Source organism: Colobus angolensis, unplaced genomic scaffold, assembly GCF_000951035.1.
Source record: "Colobus angolensis palliatus isolate OR3802 unplaced genomic scaffold, Cang.pa_1.0 Scaffold27, whole genome shotgun sequence".
NCBI classification, from domain to species: domain Eukaryota; kingdom Metazoa; phylum Chordata; class Mammalia; order Primates; family Cercopithecidae; genus Colobus; species Colobus angolensis.
This window is the reverse complement of record NW_012115932.1, coordinates 802,503-816,850: the sequence shown is the minus strand read 5'-3', so window position 1 is coordinate 816,850 and position 14,348 is coordinate 802,503. Positions and strand designations below refer to the sequence as shown.

At 44.2% G+C, this 14,348-nt stretch overlaps 1 protein-coding gene across 2 annotated transcripts in view; it reads left to right on the top strand.

Annotated features, from left to right (window-relative positions):
- Window positions 1-11,879, top strand: part of HAVCR2 (hepatitis A virus cellular receptor 2) — a 25,999-nt gene extending 14,120 nt beyond the window's left edge. For both annotated transcript variants that reach the window (XM_011947665.1, XM_011947666.1), the window contains 4 exons: window positions 924-967; window positions 4,329-4,455; window positions 8,739-8,775; window positions 10,417-11,879. In XM_011947665.1, the coding sequence (XP_011803055.1) occupies window positions 924-967; window positions 4,329-4,455; window positions 8,739-8,775; window positions 10,417-10,609 (401 nt within the window). In that variant the 3' untranslated portion in view covers window positions 10,610-11,879. The remainder of the gene's footprint in view (window positions 1-923; window positions 968-4,328; window positions 4,456-8,738; window positions 8,776-10,416) is intronic.
- The last annotated feature ends 2,469 nt before the right edge of the window (window positions 11,880-14,348 follow it).

Genomic DNA, 14,348 nt, shown 5'->3' with positions numbered 1-14,348 from the left:
GGTGACAGAGTGAGACTCTGTCTCGCCAAAAGAAATTGAACTTGGGAGGCGGAGGTTGCAGTGAGCCGAGATCATGCTACTGTACTCCAGCCTGGGTGACAGAGTGAGACTCTGTCTCGCCAAAAGAAAAAAAAAAAAAGAAAATGGAGGCTGCAGTGAGCTGAGATTGTGCCACTGCACTCCAGCCTGGGCAACTGAGTGAGACTGTCTCAAAAAAAAGGAAGTGAATTTTTGTTGTCTTTAAAAATCTAATTAGAATATAATGCCTGAGGCCAAGCCTGGTGGTTCACACCTATAATCCCAGCACTTTGGGAGGCTGAGGTGGGCAGATCACCTGAGGTCAGGAATTCACAACCAGCCTGGCCAACATGGTCTTGTCTCTACTTAAAATACAAAAATTAGCTGGGCATGGTGGTGCATGCATGTAGTCCCAGCTACTTGCGAGGCTGAGGGATTAGAATTGCTTTAACCAGGGAGGCAGAAGTTGCAGCGGGCTGAGATCGTGTCACTGCACTCCAGCCTGGGTGACAGAGTGAAACTCTGTCTCTAAAAAAATAAATAAATAAACAATGCCTGAGTGTTATCAATATTGCTGGATTTTTGTAGAACTCATTAGGGTCTTGTGAAAAAAAAGAACAAAGCATATATTTAAGTAGGACTTCTTGGCAGAATTCTCTATTTCATAAAATAGTAGGGTTCATTGTCTAGATGAAAAAATGTGGCCATCCTAAATTTGATTCTTGGGTGTTCAGTAAATTTTGTTGGTCTCTCCATTAATTATTATGACAAGTATGGAGTAGAATTCATTTCAAATAGGATTATAGGCATCATTAAGATTTTTTAAAAACTTAAATAAAAGAAAACGTTCTTAACTATTTTCTATTGGCTATTTTTCCTCTTTCTCTTTCTCTCTCTTTTTATAGCAGAGACACAGACACTGGGGAGCCTCCCTGATATAAATCTGACAGTAAGTAACTTTTTTTGTGAGCCGTTTTGTGCTCAACTTGGATGGGAAAAGTACGGCTCTAGACTTCCTTCATGCCCACCTTGTCCTTGAGGTAAAAAGCCTGAAGTTCCCTTAGCTTCAGATTCCTCGGCTGTAACGTGTTGATGTTCTAACCTCATAGCCCTGTTGTAATGAAGGACTGAGGTTTTTTTTAAATGAGAACCAGCTTGAAAACCATGAAGAAGGTTTATTCTTCAGTTTCACAACTGTCTACCCTGTGGAAGGTTCAGAGATTCTTCATCTCCCTAGAATGCCATTCTTCTTGCTTCCATCACAACCCTAATGGGAAAGAGTATTTAAATTTACCTCTTTATATATGACAAGACACCAATCAGGAATATTCAAAGCCATATGTTTTTTGTTTTTTGTTTTTTTTTTTGAGACAGAGTTTCGCTCTTGTTGCCCAGGCTGGAGTGCAATGGTGTGATCTTGGCTCACCTCAACCTCTGCCTCCCGGATTCAAGCGATTCTTCTGCCTCAACCTTCCGAGTAGCTGGGATTATAGGATATGCGCCACCACACCCGGCTAATTTTGTATTTTTATTATAATTATTTTTTTGAGATGGAGTTTCGCTCCTGTTGCCCAGGCTGGAGTACAATGGTGCGATCTCAGCTCACTGCAACTTCCACCTCCCAGGTTCAAGTGATTCTCCTGCTTAAGCCTCCTGAGTAGCTGGAATTACAGGCGCCCACCACCACACTCAGCTAATTTTTGTATTTTTAGTAGAGACGGGGTTTCACCACTTTGGGCAGGCTGGTCTTGAACTCCTGACCTCAGGTGATCTGCCCTCCTCAGCCTCCCAAAGTGCTGGGATTACAGGCATGAGCCATGGCGCCCAGCCAATTTTCTGTATTTAACTATAAATAAAACCATACCTTAATTAACCTCAATTTTACTGTCCCTGCTACCTTCTTAGAATAAAAGAAAAACTGGCCGGGTGCAGTGGCTCACGCGGTAATCCCAGCACTTTGGGAGACCGAGGATGGTGGATCACCTGAGGTCAGGAGTTTGAGACCAGCCTGGCCAACATGGTGAAACCCCATCTCTACTAAAAATACAAAAAATTAGCCAGGTGTGGTGGTGTGTGCCTGTGTAGTACTAGCTACTTGGGAGGCTGAGGCAGGAGAATCGTTTGAACCCAGGAGGTAGAGGTTGCAGTGAGCTGAGGTCACGCCACTGCACACCAGCCTGGGCAACAAGAGTGAAACTCAGTCATGAAAGAAAAACCACTAGAAAGCAAACTTGCAGCAATGACTTAAAAATTCTTTGAGGAGGCTGGGCACAGTAATTTACACCTGTAATCCCAGCACTTTAGGAGGCAAAGGTGGAAGGATTGCTTGAGACCAGGAGTTTGAGACCAGCCTGGGCCACATAGTGACACTCTGTCTCTACAAAAAATATTTTTTAAAAACTGGCCAGGCATGGTGCCACATACCTGTAATTCCAGCTACTTGGGAGGCTGAGGCAGGAGGATCGCTTGAGCCCAGGAGGTTGAGGCTATGATGAGCAATGAGCTGTGATCATGCCACTGCACTCCATCCTAGGTGACAGGGTCAGACCTTGTCTCCAAAAAAAAAAAAATTACTTGAGGACATATCCAGGAGTCCACATTTATTTGACTCCGTTTCTTGCTTGTGTATTCACAACTGATGCTCAGCATCTTGTATTTGCTCCTTCTCTCTTTGCAATCAAACAGTGCTTTTTAAGGACCTGTATGTGCCCACAATGCTTAATGCACAATATCTTACATATAGGACTCCTGTTATTGTAGGAGTAATATGTGTTGAATCAATGTGTAAATGTATGTAGAATAAATGGAAGATTTAACTTCCTTAAATTCATTGCTCTAAAAATGTTTATAATTATTTTACGTGTGTGTGTGTTTATGTGTTTTGTATAAATGGGGTCTCAATATGTTGCCCAGGGTGCTCCCTAACTCCTGGCCTCAAGTGATCCTCACATCTCAGCTTCCCAAAGTGCTGGGATTATAGGTGTGGGCCTGGCCTATAATTATTGTTTGTTTGTTTGTTTGTTTATTTTTTGAGGTGGAGTTTTGCTTTTGTTGCCCAGGCTGGAGTGCAATGGTGCCATCTTGGCTGCAACCCCCACCTCCCAGGTTCAAGCAAATCTCCTGCCTCAGCCTCCCTAGTAGCTGGGATTACAGGCACTCACCACCACACCTGGCTAATTTTTGTATTTTTAGTAGAGATAGGGTTTCACCATGTTGGCCAGCCTGGTCTTGAGCTCCTGATCTCGTGATCTGCCCGCCTTGGCCTCCCAAAGTGCTGGGATTACAGGCGTGAGCTACTGCGCCCGGCCTAATCATAGTTTTTAAAGAGAAAAAGAGAGAACATAGACTGAAATTTTAGAAACAGGATTTATTTTGTGTGACTATCAGTTATCAGAAAATCAAGTTAACTAGAGCAATAGCAATAATGACTACCACTGATTGAACATTTGTTATGTACCAGGCCCTGTAATAAGCATTTTATATTTTCTGTCACTTAATTTTCCTGATAACTCTACAGGGTTACTCGGCCCTTAGTGGCAGAGCTGGGATTTGTTTTTTTGTTTTTTTGTTTTTTTTTTGAGATGGAGTCTTGCTCTGTTGCCTAGGCTGGCATGCAGGGGCATGATCTCAACTCTCTCCAATCTCTGCCTCCTGGGTTTAAGCGATTCTCCTGCCTCAGCCTCCCCAGTGGCTAGGATTACAGGCATGTGTCACCATGCCTGGCTAAGTTTTGTATTTTTAGTAGAGACTGGGTTTCACCATGTTGTCCAGTCTGGTCTCAAACTCCTGATGTCAGGTGATCCACCTGCCTTGGCCTCCCAAAGTGCTGGGATTACAGACGTGAGCCACTGTGCCCAGCCTCAGAACTGGGATTTGAATGCAGGACCATCTGTCTGTAAAGTCTTGGCTATTGAATCACTGTCTTTTTTGTGAAAAATAGAGGTTTCACAGCAAGACACCAAATGTAAACTACTCTAAAACTCTCTGGGGAATCTTAGGGGGTCTTGAACCAACAAGACTCCACTCTAAAACCAATTTTTGCAGGGGCAGGGGAAGGGTCTTAAGAGCTCCTTCTCCACCCGCAGCACAGAAGAGCACATTTTGTTTCCTTGCTAACTCCAAAGGTTAAGCGAATCTCTTTCTTGGGCTGGCTTAAGTGTTGGCTACAAGGTGACAGATGAAAGGTGATTTCAAGGACTCTGCCATCCTGTGATGTTGTAAAAGGGATGGTCCAATTCACAAATCATGAGACTGAGTACACAAGCGATTTCTAGCTATTTTCTGCTTAAATCCTGTTTGTGTTTGCATAGCAAATATCCACATTGACCAATGAGTTACGGGACTCTGGAGCAACCATCAGAACAGTCATCTACATCGCAGCAGGGATCTCTGCTGGGCTGGCTCTGGCTCTTATCTTTGGCGCTTTAATTTTCGAATGTAAGTGTTTTTGTTTCTCTCTCCTTCTGATAACAGATTTTTAAATGAGAACCAGTAAAACCTAGATAGAAATGCAAATTCATGTTTATACCCAAAGGTGATTAGACTAAATACCCTTTTGTCCATCCAAATCCTAACAATAATGGCTAATTTTAATTTAATATTTATTGTGTGCCAGGCAGGCACTGCGTTAAATGTTTTACATACATTTTATCATCATTACTGTCTGATGAGGTAAGGAATAGTGCCATCCCATTTTACAGTGGAGGGAATTTGAGCTTAGAGTAAGCTGCCTTCCCAAGGTTTCAACATCAGTACCTGGCAGAACCGAATTCAAATCCAGACAGGCTGATTCCAGTAAACCAATTTCTTTAATTCATGAATATGCTAGGTTTACTAGGAAACACAACAGCGAAAAACACTCCCTTCTGTGCACTTTTCTGTTACTGGTTTCTCAGGCATACCTCTTTGGGAGTAGATTGCAAGTCCGTTTAACACTGGGTCATGACTGGGGTTACAGAATGTTTTCCTCCATCATGGTACTTAGCACATAGCTTTTTCTAAGTTCCTTGTCCTTAAAAAAAAAAAAACCACAAAAACAGAAAAAAAAGAACAACAAAAAAACAGGCCCTGCGTGGTGGCTCACGCCTGTAATCCTAGCACTTTGGGAGACTGAGGCAGGTGGATCATTTGAGGTCAGGAGTTCGAGACCAGCTTGGCCAACATGGTGAGACCTCATCTCTACTAAAAATACAAAATTAGCTGGGTGTGGTGGTGCATGCCTGTAATCCCAGCTACTCGGGAGGCTGAGGCAGGGGAATCACTTGAACCTGGCAGGTAGAGGTTGCAGTGAGCTCAGATCATGCCACTGCATGCCAGCCTGGGCGACAGAGTGAGACTGTGTCTTAAAAAAAAATAGTAATAAAATATAAATAAATAAGCAAATAAATAAATACAATGGCCGGGTGCAGTGACTCATGCTCGTAATTTCAACACTTTCGGAGGCTGAGGTGAGAGGATCAGTTGAGCCCAGGTGTTTGAGACCAAGATCAGCATGGGCAGCAAAGCAGGTTGCTGCCTGTACAAAGTAATAATAATAATAATGAGGTGAGTATGGTGGCACACACCTGTAGTCCATTTACTCAGGATGCTGAGGTGGGAGGATCGCTTGAGCCCAGGAGGCTGCAGTGAGCTGTGATTGCATCTTTGCAGTCCAGCCTGGGCCACAGAGTGAGACAGTCTCCAAAAAAAGAAAAAAGTGTGTTCAAGTTGATGAATTTTGATGAAGAATTACAGTAGGAAGCCATCACCACAGTCAAGATCTAAATAATACTTCCATTACCCCCAAAACCTCGCACACTTTTCTTTCTTTTTTTTTTTTTTTTGAGATGGAGGCTGGAGTGCAGTGGTGCGATCTCAGCTCACTGCAACCTCCGCCTCCCAGGTTCAAGTGTTTCTCCTGACTCAGCTTCCAGAGTAGCTGCGACAACAGGTGCGTACCACCAGGCCCCAGAGTGTAATACAACATAGCAGCCTTTCTTACTAATACGCAAACAGGGATTGTCTGTGTGGAGTGAGCAATCACCTCAGACTGGCTTAAGACTAAAGGGTGTTCCTAAAATATGTGAGACTTCTAGAGCTAAAACTGGAACAGTCCAAGAAAAACAGGGATGAGTTGGTCACCCCACTAACTGTGGACTGAAGCTGCTAAGTGCTTTATGTGCATTAAATTCTCGTAACTACCCTGTGTTTCTAATGGAGAATCAGCATGCTAAAAGGTTAGGTCACTTGCCTGCATTACACAGTTAATTGATAGATATAGGATTTGAAACCAGGACTGTCCTGCTCCTCACCATTATGGTTTCTGCCACTCTCGTCGCCCAGGCTGGAGTGTAATGGTGCAATCTTGACTCACTGCAACCTCCACCTCCCGTGTTCAAGTGATTCTTCCACCTCAGCCTCCTGAGTAGCTGGAATTTCAGGCATGCACCACCACGCCTGGCTAATTTTGTATTTTTAGTAGATGGGGTTTCACCATGTTGGCCAGGCTGGTCTCAAACTCTTGACCTCAGGTGATCCACCCACCTTGGCCTCCCAAAGTGCTGGGATTATAGGTGTGAGCCACCGTTCCCAGCCGGATACCTTTATCTTTATTATAGTCAACCTTTTAAGTTGATCACTCATTCTAGAAAGTCTTCCTTCTCTTGGCTTCTGAAATGACATTCTCCCATTTGATCCATTGCTTTTCAGTTCTGCCTGATCTTTAGATGTTGAGATTCCTTAGGGCTGGGTATGGTGGTGGACACCTATAGTCCCAGCTACTCAGGAGCCTGAAGCAGGAGAATCACTTGAGCCCAGGAGTTTGAGGCTGTGAACTAGGATCTTGCTGTTGCATTCCAGCCTTGGTGACACAGAGAGACTCTGTCTCAAAGAAAAACAACAACAAAAGATTCCTGCAGTCTTCCTCCAACATATATCTAAAGTATTTTCATTATTCTGCATCTCTTTTGGCCATTACCTTACTCCAAGGCATCATCATCTCTACTTAATTTATCTTCTCATTTCTTTATCCTCCTTCTAATCCAATATTAAAACCCAAATCAATATCTGAGCACAATGGCTCATGCCTATAATCCTAAGACTTTGGGAGGCCAAGACAGGAGAGTCACTTGAGGCCAGGAGTTTGAGACTAGCCTGGGTAACATATAGAGATTCACCCAGGCTGCAGTTCAGTGGTATGATCCCGGCTCACTGCAACCTCTACTTCCGGAGTTCAAGTGACCCTCCTGCCTCCGCCTGCAAGTAGCTTGGACCACAGGCATGTGCCAGCACACCTGGCTAGTTTTTGTATTTTTAGTAGAGATGAGGTTTCGCCATGTTGCCCAGGCTGGTCTTGAACTCCCAAGCTCAAGAAGTCTGCCTGCCTTGCCTCCCTAAGTGTTAGGATCACAGGCATGAGCCACTGCATCTAGCCCAAAAACATTTTAAAAATTATCCAGCTGTGGTGGTGTGCACCTATATTCTAGCTATTCAGAAGCTGAGATGGGTAGATCCCTTGACCCCAGGAGTTCAAAGTTGCAATCGGATATGATCTTGCCACTGCATTCCAGCCTGGCCAATAAAGCACGACCCTGTCTCCAAAAAAAAAAAAAAGAGAAAAAGAAAAATTTTCAGTTTCAAATATTTGAAACTGCATCCCCAGAAGACACTTTGAAAGAGATCATGAAAGACCTTGATCCAGAGGTACCCAGTAAGCCACACCTGAATTCCTGACCCACAACATGGAAATTACGAGATAATGAAGTTGTTTTCAGCGGCTAAAAGAAACCCAAAACAAATAAGGATCACATCTCTGCCCTTCAAGGAAATCTAAGGTTTCCTACAGGTCTTAGAATCAAATACAGATTTTTGATTATGGCTGGAAAGGTCTTGTGAGACCTAGCCCCAGCCTACCTTTCAGACCTTATCTTGGGCCCCTCCCTTAGTCCAGCCATGTTTTCAGTTTCAGGCACTCAGCAAGATCTTTACAGAGGGTTCTCTCATCCTGGAATGCTCCTGGCTCTCTACTTGGCTGACTCATTTCAGAAGTGAGCTTAAAGGTCATCTCTGAGGGTCCTTCCCTGACCACCCTCTCTGTTATCTGTTTCAATATGATGTTGGTTTCCTTTATAATACATCATAATTTGAAATTATATTTTTTCCTATTTACTGTTTCCTTTTATTTTTGAGATGGAGTTTCGCTCTTGTTGCCCAGGCTGGAGTGCAATGGCGCAATCTTGGCTCACCGCAACCTCCGCCTCCCGGGTTCATGCGATTCTCCTGCCTCAGCCTCCCAAATAGCTGGGATTACAGGCATGGGCCACCACACCCGGCTAATTTTGTATTTTTAGTAGAGACGGGGCTTCTCCATGTTGGTCAGGCTGGTCTTGGGTCTGGGGTACTGTTTTCTTTTATTTCTTTGGTCTCCCACAGGAGAACGTAAGCTTCATGAAATTATGGCTCACAATTCACTTTTACGTTCCTGTGTTCCTCGTGCCAAGCAAACTGCCAGATACATAGTAGAGGCCTCATAATTGTAAAATAAGAAAAATGCATCTTTGTTATTATTTTCTAGCCAGTCCATATAATTATCTAAGGCACACATTGAGAGTTTCATTTAACTCAATCTAAGGTGAGACCAGATTTCCCTAAACAATGCATGCCTCCAGTGAGCCTATTGGATTTCTTGTCTCATTTATTTTATGAAGGCATTTTTATTGACTTTTCTTTCCCCCTTTATCTAGGGTATTCTCATAGCAAAGAGAAGACACAGAATTTAAGGTAAGAATAATGGAATGGGGTTGGGGAAAGGTGAGAATCTTGGCAGTCCCTACTCTTAACATGTCTGGTCTTTACTCTAGAAGTCCTGTCCTGGGGCTTTGAGATCTGAGTTTATACTTCCTTTTTCCTCTACGTCTAGTTTTATGAAGAGAAAATGTAACATACTGCTGTGTTTACTTCCTGATACCTTTAGCTTCTTTAGTTCTAAAGTTAAGGTATAGAATTTATCTCCCTAATAATACAACATGCTTATTCATCTCGGTATTAATGGTTTTTCCAATGAGCTGAAACATCAAAGGATTGAGCTCTTATTATATCCAGGGTCTGGGCTGAACTTTGGCATTAGAGAAGTGAGCAAGACACCCAGTATCTGTTCTCAGCATTTCTGTAAACCAGCGCAGGCATTTTCAACTTTGGTTTCCTATTAGAATCACCTGGGCACCGAAGTGTACTAATGCAGGACCAACCCCAGAGCAACTGAGTCAGAATCTCTGGGGATGAAGCCTAAGCATAGGTAATGTTCTGAAAGCTCTCCAGGTGATTCTAGTGAACAGTCAGGGCTAAGAACTGCTAGTCTATTACAGACTCCTGTCTTAACCTTCATTCCTGATTATGCACACACACACATCCCTTTCAAATAGGTATGGCTTACGTAACTTACTAGATTTTAGACTTTTAGTGATGTTTGGCACATGAATGGGATGCAATATATCTGGATTACAAAAATGACTCTGGGCCAGGTGCTGTGGCTTACGCCTATAAGCCCAGGACTTTGGGAGGCTGAGGTGGGAGGATCACGTGAGCCCAGGAGTTCGAGACCAGCCTGGGCAACATAATGAGACCTCTTCTTTACAAAAAATAGAAACATTAGGTGGAAAGATTGCTGGAGCACAGGAGATGAAGGCTGCAATGAGCCATGATTGTGCCACTGCACTCCCACTTGGGTGACAAAGACCCAGCATCAAATAAAACAAAACAAAAACTTCTGAACATTGAATGCTATCTAAAGCATTAATAATTTTTTTTTTTTTTTGAGACAGGGTCTTGCTGTGTCACCCAGGCTGGAGTGCAGTAGCGTGATCTCTGCTTACTGTAACCTCTGCCTCCTGGGTTCAAGTGATTCTCTGCATCAGCCTCCCGAGTGGCTGGGATTACAGGTGCATGCCACCATGCTGGCTCATTTTTTGTATCTTTAGTAGAGGTGGGGTTTCACCATGTTGGCCAGGCTGGTCTCGAACTCCTGACCTCGTGATCCACCCACCTCAGCCTCCCAAAGTGCTAGGATTACAGGTGTGAGCCATGGTGCCAGGCCCATTTTGTAAAAATCTGAATGTGTACATAATTGCAGACATCTTGACACTTCACCTAAACTTCAGCCTGCAACTCCTAGAAATAAAGATATTCTCTGAGCTATCATAATGCTATTGTTATACCTAAGAAAATTAAAATTAATGGAAATTTTCTCAATTGTTTCCCCATAGTATTTTATTGCTGTTTCTTGGCTTTTCCCCTTGTTCAGCATCCGATCAAAGATCATGCACTGTATTTAGTTGCCGTCTCTTTGGGAAAGCCTATTCTCTTAACTCGATTCCGTGTTACCTGGGAAATGCTTAACTCAGCTTCAACACTTTATTTCCGCAGCCTCATCTCTTTGGCCAACATCCCTCCCTCAGGATTGGCAAATGCAGTAGCAGAGGGAATTCGCTCAGAAGAAAACATCTATACCATTGAGGAGGACGTGTATGAAGTGGAGGAGCCCAATGAGTATTACTGCTATGTCAGCAGCGGGCAGCAACCCTCACAACCTTTGGGTTGTCGCTTTGCAATGCCATAGATCCAACCACCTTACTTTTGAGCTTTGTATTGTCTTTTTCAGAAACTATGGGCTGTGTCAGCTGACTGATTTTGGAGGTTCTGTCCACTGCCATGGAGCAGAGTTTTCCCATTTTCAGAAGATAACGACTCACATGGGAATTGAACTGGGACCTGCCCTGAACTTAAACAGGCATGTCATTGCCTCTGTATTTAAGCCAACAGAGTTACCCAACCCAGAGACTGTTAATTATGGATGTTAGAGCTCAAACGGGCTTTTATATACACTAGGAATTCTTCACGTGGGGGTCTCTGGAGCTCCAGGAAATTCGGGCACATCTTATGTCCATGAAACTTCAGATAAACTAGGGAAAACTGGGTGCTGGGGTGAATGCATAGCTTTTTTGGCACAGAAAGTCTAAAGGGGCCACTGATTTTCAAAGACATCTGTGATCCATTTTTTTTTTTTTTTTTTTTTGAGATGGAGTCTCGCTGTGTTGCCTGGGCTGGAGTGCGATGGCACGATCTCGGCTCACTGCAACCTCCACCTCCTGGGTTCAAGCGATTCTGCTGCCTCAGCCTCCCCAGTAGCTGGGATTACAGGCATGTACTACCACACCCAACTAATTTTTTGTATTTTTAGTAGAGACAGGGTTTCACCATGTTGGACAGGCTGGTCTCGAACTTCTGACCTCTTGATCCACCTGCCTCAGCCTCCCAAAGCACTGGGATTACAGGCATGAGCCACTGCATCTGGCCAGTGATCCTTAAAAGGTTAAGAGATGACTGGACCAGGTCTACCTTGATCTTGAAGATTCCCTCAGAATGTTGAGGTTTAGGCTTCTTTGAGCACTACCTGTCCAACTGTCAGTGCCAGTGCACAGCCCTTCTTTTGCCTCCCTTATGAAGACTGCCCTGCAGGGCTGAGACGTGGCAGGAGCTCCCGGGGAAAAAGGAAGTGCATTCAATTAGTGTGTATTGCCAAGTTCTACTTGTTGTGCTCTTGAAAGAAAATATCTCTGACCAACTTCTGTATTCGTGGACCAAACTGAAGCTAAATTTTTCGCAGAAGAAGAAGCAGTGATTGGGACACAAATTCTATTGTCTGGTGGAAAGAAGGCAAAGGCCTTCAGCAATCTATACTGCTAGCGCCGGATCCTTTGATAGAGAGTGGTCCTTAAACTTAAATTTCAAGGTGGTAAAGACTTGGTCTGTCTTGCTTATTGTTGCCCCCAGTGCCTGGCACAATTGTAACACACAATTGGAACTTACTAAAAATTTTTTTTACTGTTTTTTGTTTGTTTGTTTTTTGAGATAGAATTTCACTCCGTCGCCCAGGCTGGAGTGCAGTGGCATGATCTTCACTCACTGCAGCCTTGATCTCCTGGGTACAATTCATCCTTCTGCCTCAGCCTCCCTAGTAGCTGGGACTATAGCCATGCACCACCACGCCAGGCTAATTTGCACAGTTTTAGAAGAGACAAGGTTTCACCATGTTGGCTAGGCTGGTCTCAAATTCCTGGGCTCAAGCGATCCCCCCTGCCTCAACTTCCCAAAGTGCTGAGATTTTAGGCGTGAGCCACCATGCCTGGCCTAAATATTTCTGGAGCAAAAAAATTAAATAATCAGAAAGGTAACTTTCTGGAAGACTTCCATTAGAGTGCTCAGACAGAGTGTGACTCTGCAAGTTCACTTCTTAGAGAACTCACAAATACCCGGAAGCTTCCATATTCACTCTTTGTTTTGAGACAGAGTCCCACTCTGTTGCCCAGGCTGGAGTGCAGTGGCACAAGCTCGGCTCACTGCACCCTGCGCCTCCTGGGTTCAAGAAATTCTCCTGCCTCAGCCTCCCGAGTAGCTGGGACTACAGGCGTGCGCCACCACACCCAGGTAATTTTTGTATTTTTATTAGAGATGGGACTTCACTATGTTGGCCAGGCTGGTCTCAAATTCCTGAATGCGTGATTCTCCCGCCTCGACCTCCCAAAGTGCTGGGATTACAGTTGTGACCCACTGCACCCAGCCCCATATTAGCTCTCATCCAGGCCAAAGTGGCCTTTGTTTCTCAACATTGTTCAGCTCAGGCCTTTGTTGGGGTCTTACTCTCTTGTCTAGTTCCCTTTTTTTGCTGAGCCATCCTCAGCACATAGGAATGAATTAACAATGTGGGCCTATCACCGCCTAAAAACTGCTCCTCCCCAGGTGATGACTAAGCTGTGATTGTGTTGCATGCAGAAGATGTTGGCCAGCAAGGCTGTAGCCAGCCTGCTTGTTTCTAGAAGTCTTTCTGACAGTCTTGTGTGAATTAGAGCGTTGGGCTGCATCTAGATAGTTTTGGGAGGGACTGGCATTCTGTAGGGAGATAGGTAAGGGAGATCATTTTACAAAATTAATTATAGGGAGCAGCTCATACAAGCTAAAAAATTAATCTTAAGTGTCTTTGTAATTTTTTTGACATAGAGTCTTGCTCTGTCACCCAGGCTAGAGTGCAGTGGTATAATCTCGGCTCACTGCAACCTCCACCTCCTGAGTTCAAGCGATTCTCCTACCTAAGCCTCCCGGATAGCTGGGATTACAGGTGAATATCACCACACTCACTTAATTTTTTGTATTTTTAGTAGAGATGGGGTTTACCCTGTTGGCCAGGCTGGTCTCGAAGTCCTGACCTCAGGTGATCCACTCGCCTCTGCCTCCCAAAGTGCTGGGATTACAGGCGTGAGTTATTGTGCCCAGCCCATAAGTGTCTTAATGTCGTGAAATTCTAGTGAGAAGAAGCTTCAGGACACATTTGAAGCAGATCAATGGTACCCCTCAAAAGACATTCTTATCCTACCAAAATCTTTAAATAAGGGTGTGTGTACAAGGCCGATCATTGCAATGGTGTTTGTGGAGATTTTTACAATCAATAAGGGAATCATTGATTATAGTGTTATGTCAATACACTGGTGCAAGTAAAAAGAATTAGGTTGTTTTATCATTATGCTTTTTTGCTAATTCAACAAATACTTATTAAGTGCTTACTATGTGCAAAGCACTATGTACTTCTTTTTATTTTTCCTGTCAGATCAACTAGGAGTTCCATGGAGCTTGGCTGGGTGCAGTGGCTCAAGCCTGTAATCCTAGCACTTTGGGAGGCCGAGACGGGCGGATCACGAGGTCAGGAGATGGAGACCATCCTGGCTAACCTGGTGAAACCCCGTCTCTACTAAAAAATACAAAAAACTAGCCGGGCGAGGTGGCGGGCGCCTGTAGTCCCAGCTACTCGGGAGGCTGAGGCAGGAGAATGGCGTAAACCCGGGAGGCGGAGCTTGCAGTGAGCTGCGATCCGGCCACTGCACTCCAGCCTGGGCAACAGAGCGAAACTTGTTCTAAAAAAAAAAAAAAAAAAAAGGAGTTCCATGGAGCCAGGGATGTGTCTATTCGGTCCCCTTCTGTTTTGTTTTCTTTTTGTTTTTTTAATTTTTAATTTTTTTTGAGACAGAGTCTCACTCTGTTGCTCAGGCTGGAGTGCAGTGGTACAATCTTGGCTCACTGTAGCCTTCGCCTCCTGGGTTTAAGTGATTCTTCTGCCCAGATACTCGCTGGAGTAACTGGAATTACAGGCGTGCACCACCGTACCTGGCTAATTTTTGTGTTTTTAATAGAGACAGGGTTTCACCATGTTGGTCAGGCTGATCTTGAACTCCTGGCCTCAAGTGACCTGCTCGCCTTGCCTCTCAAAGTGCTAGGATTCCAACTGTAAGCCACCACACCCAGTGCAT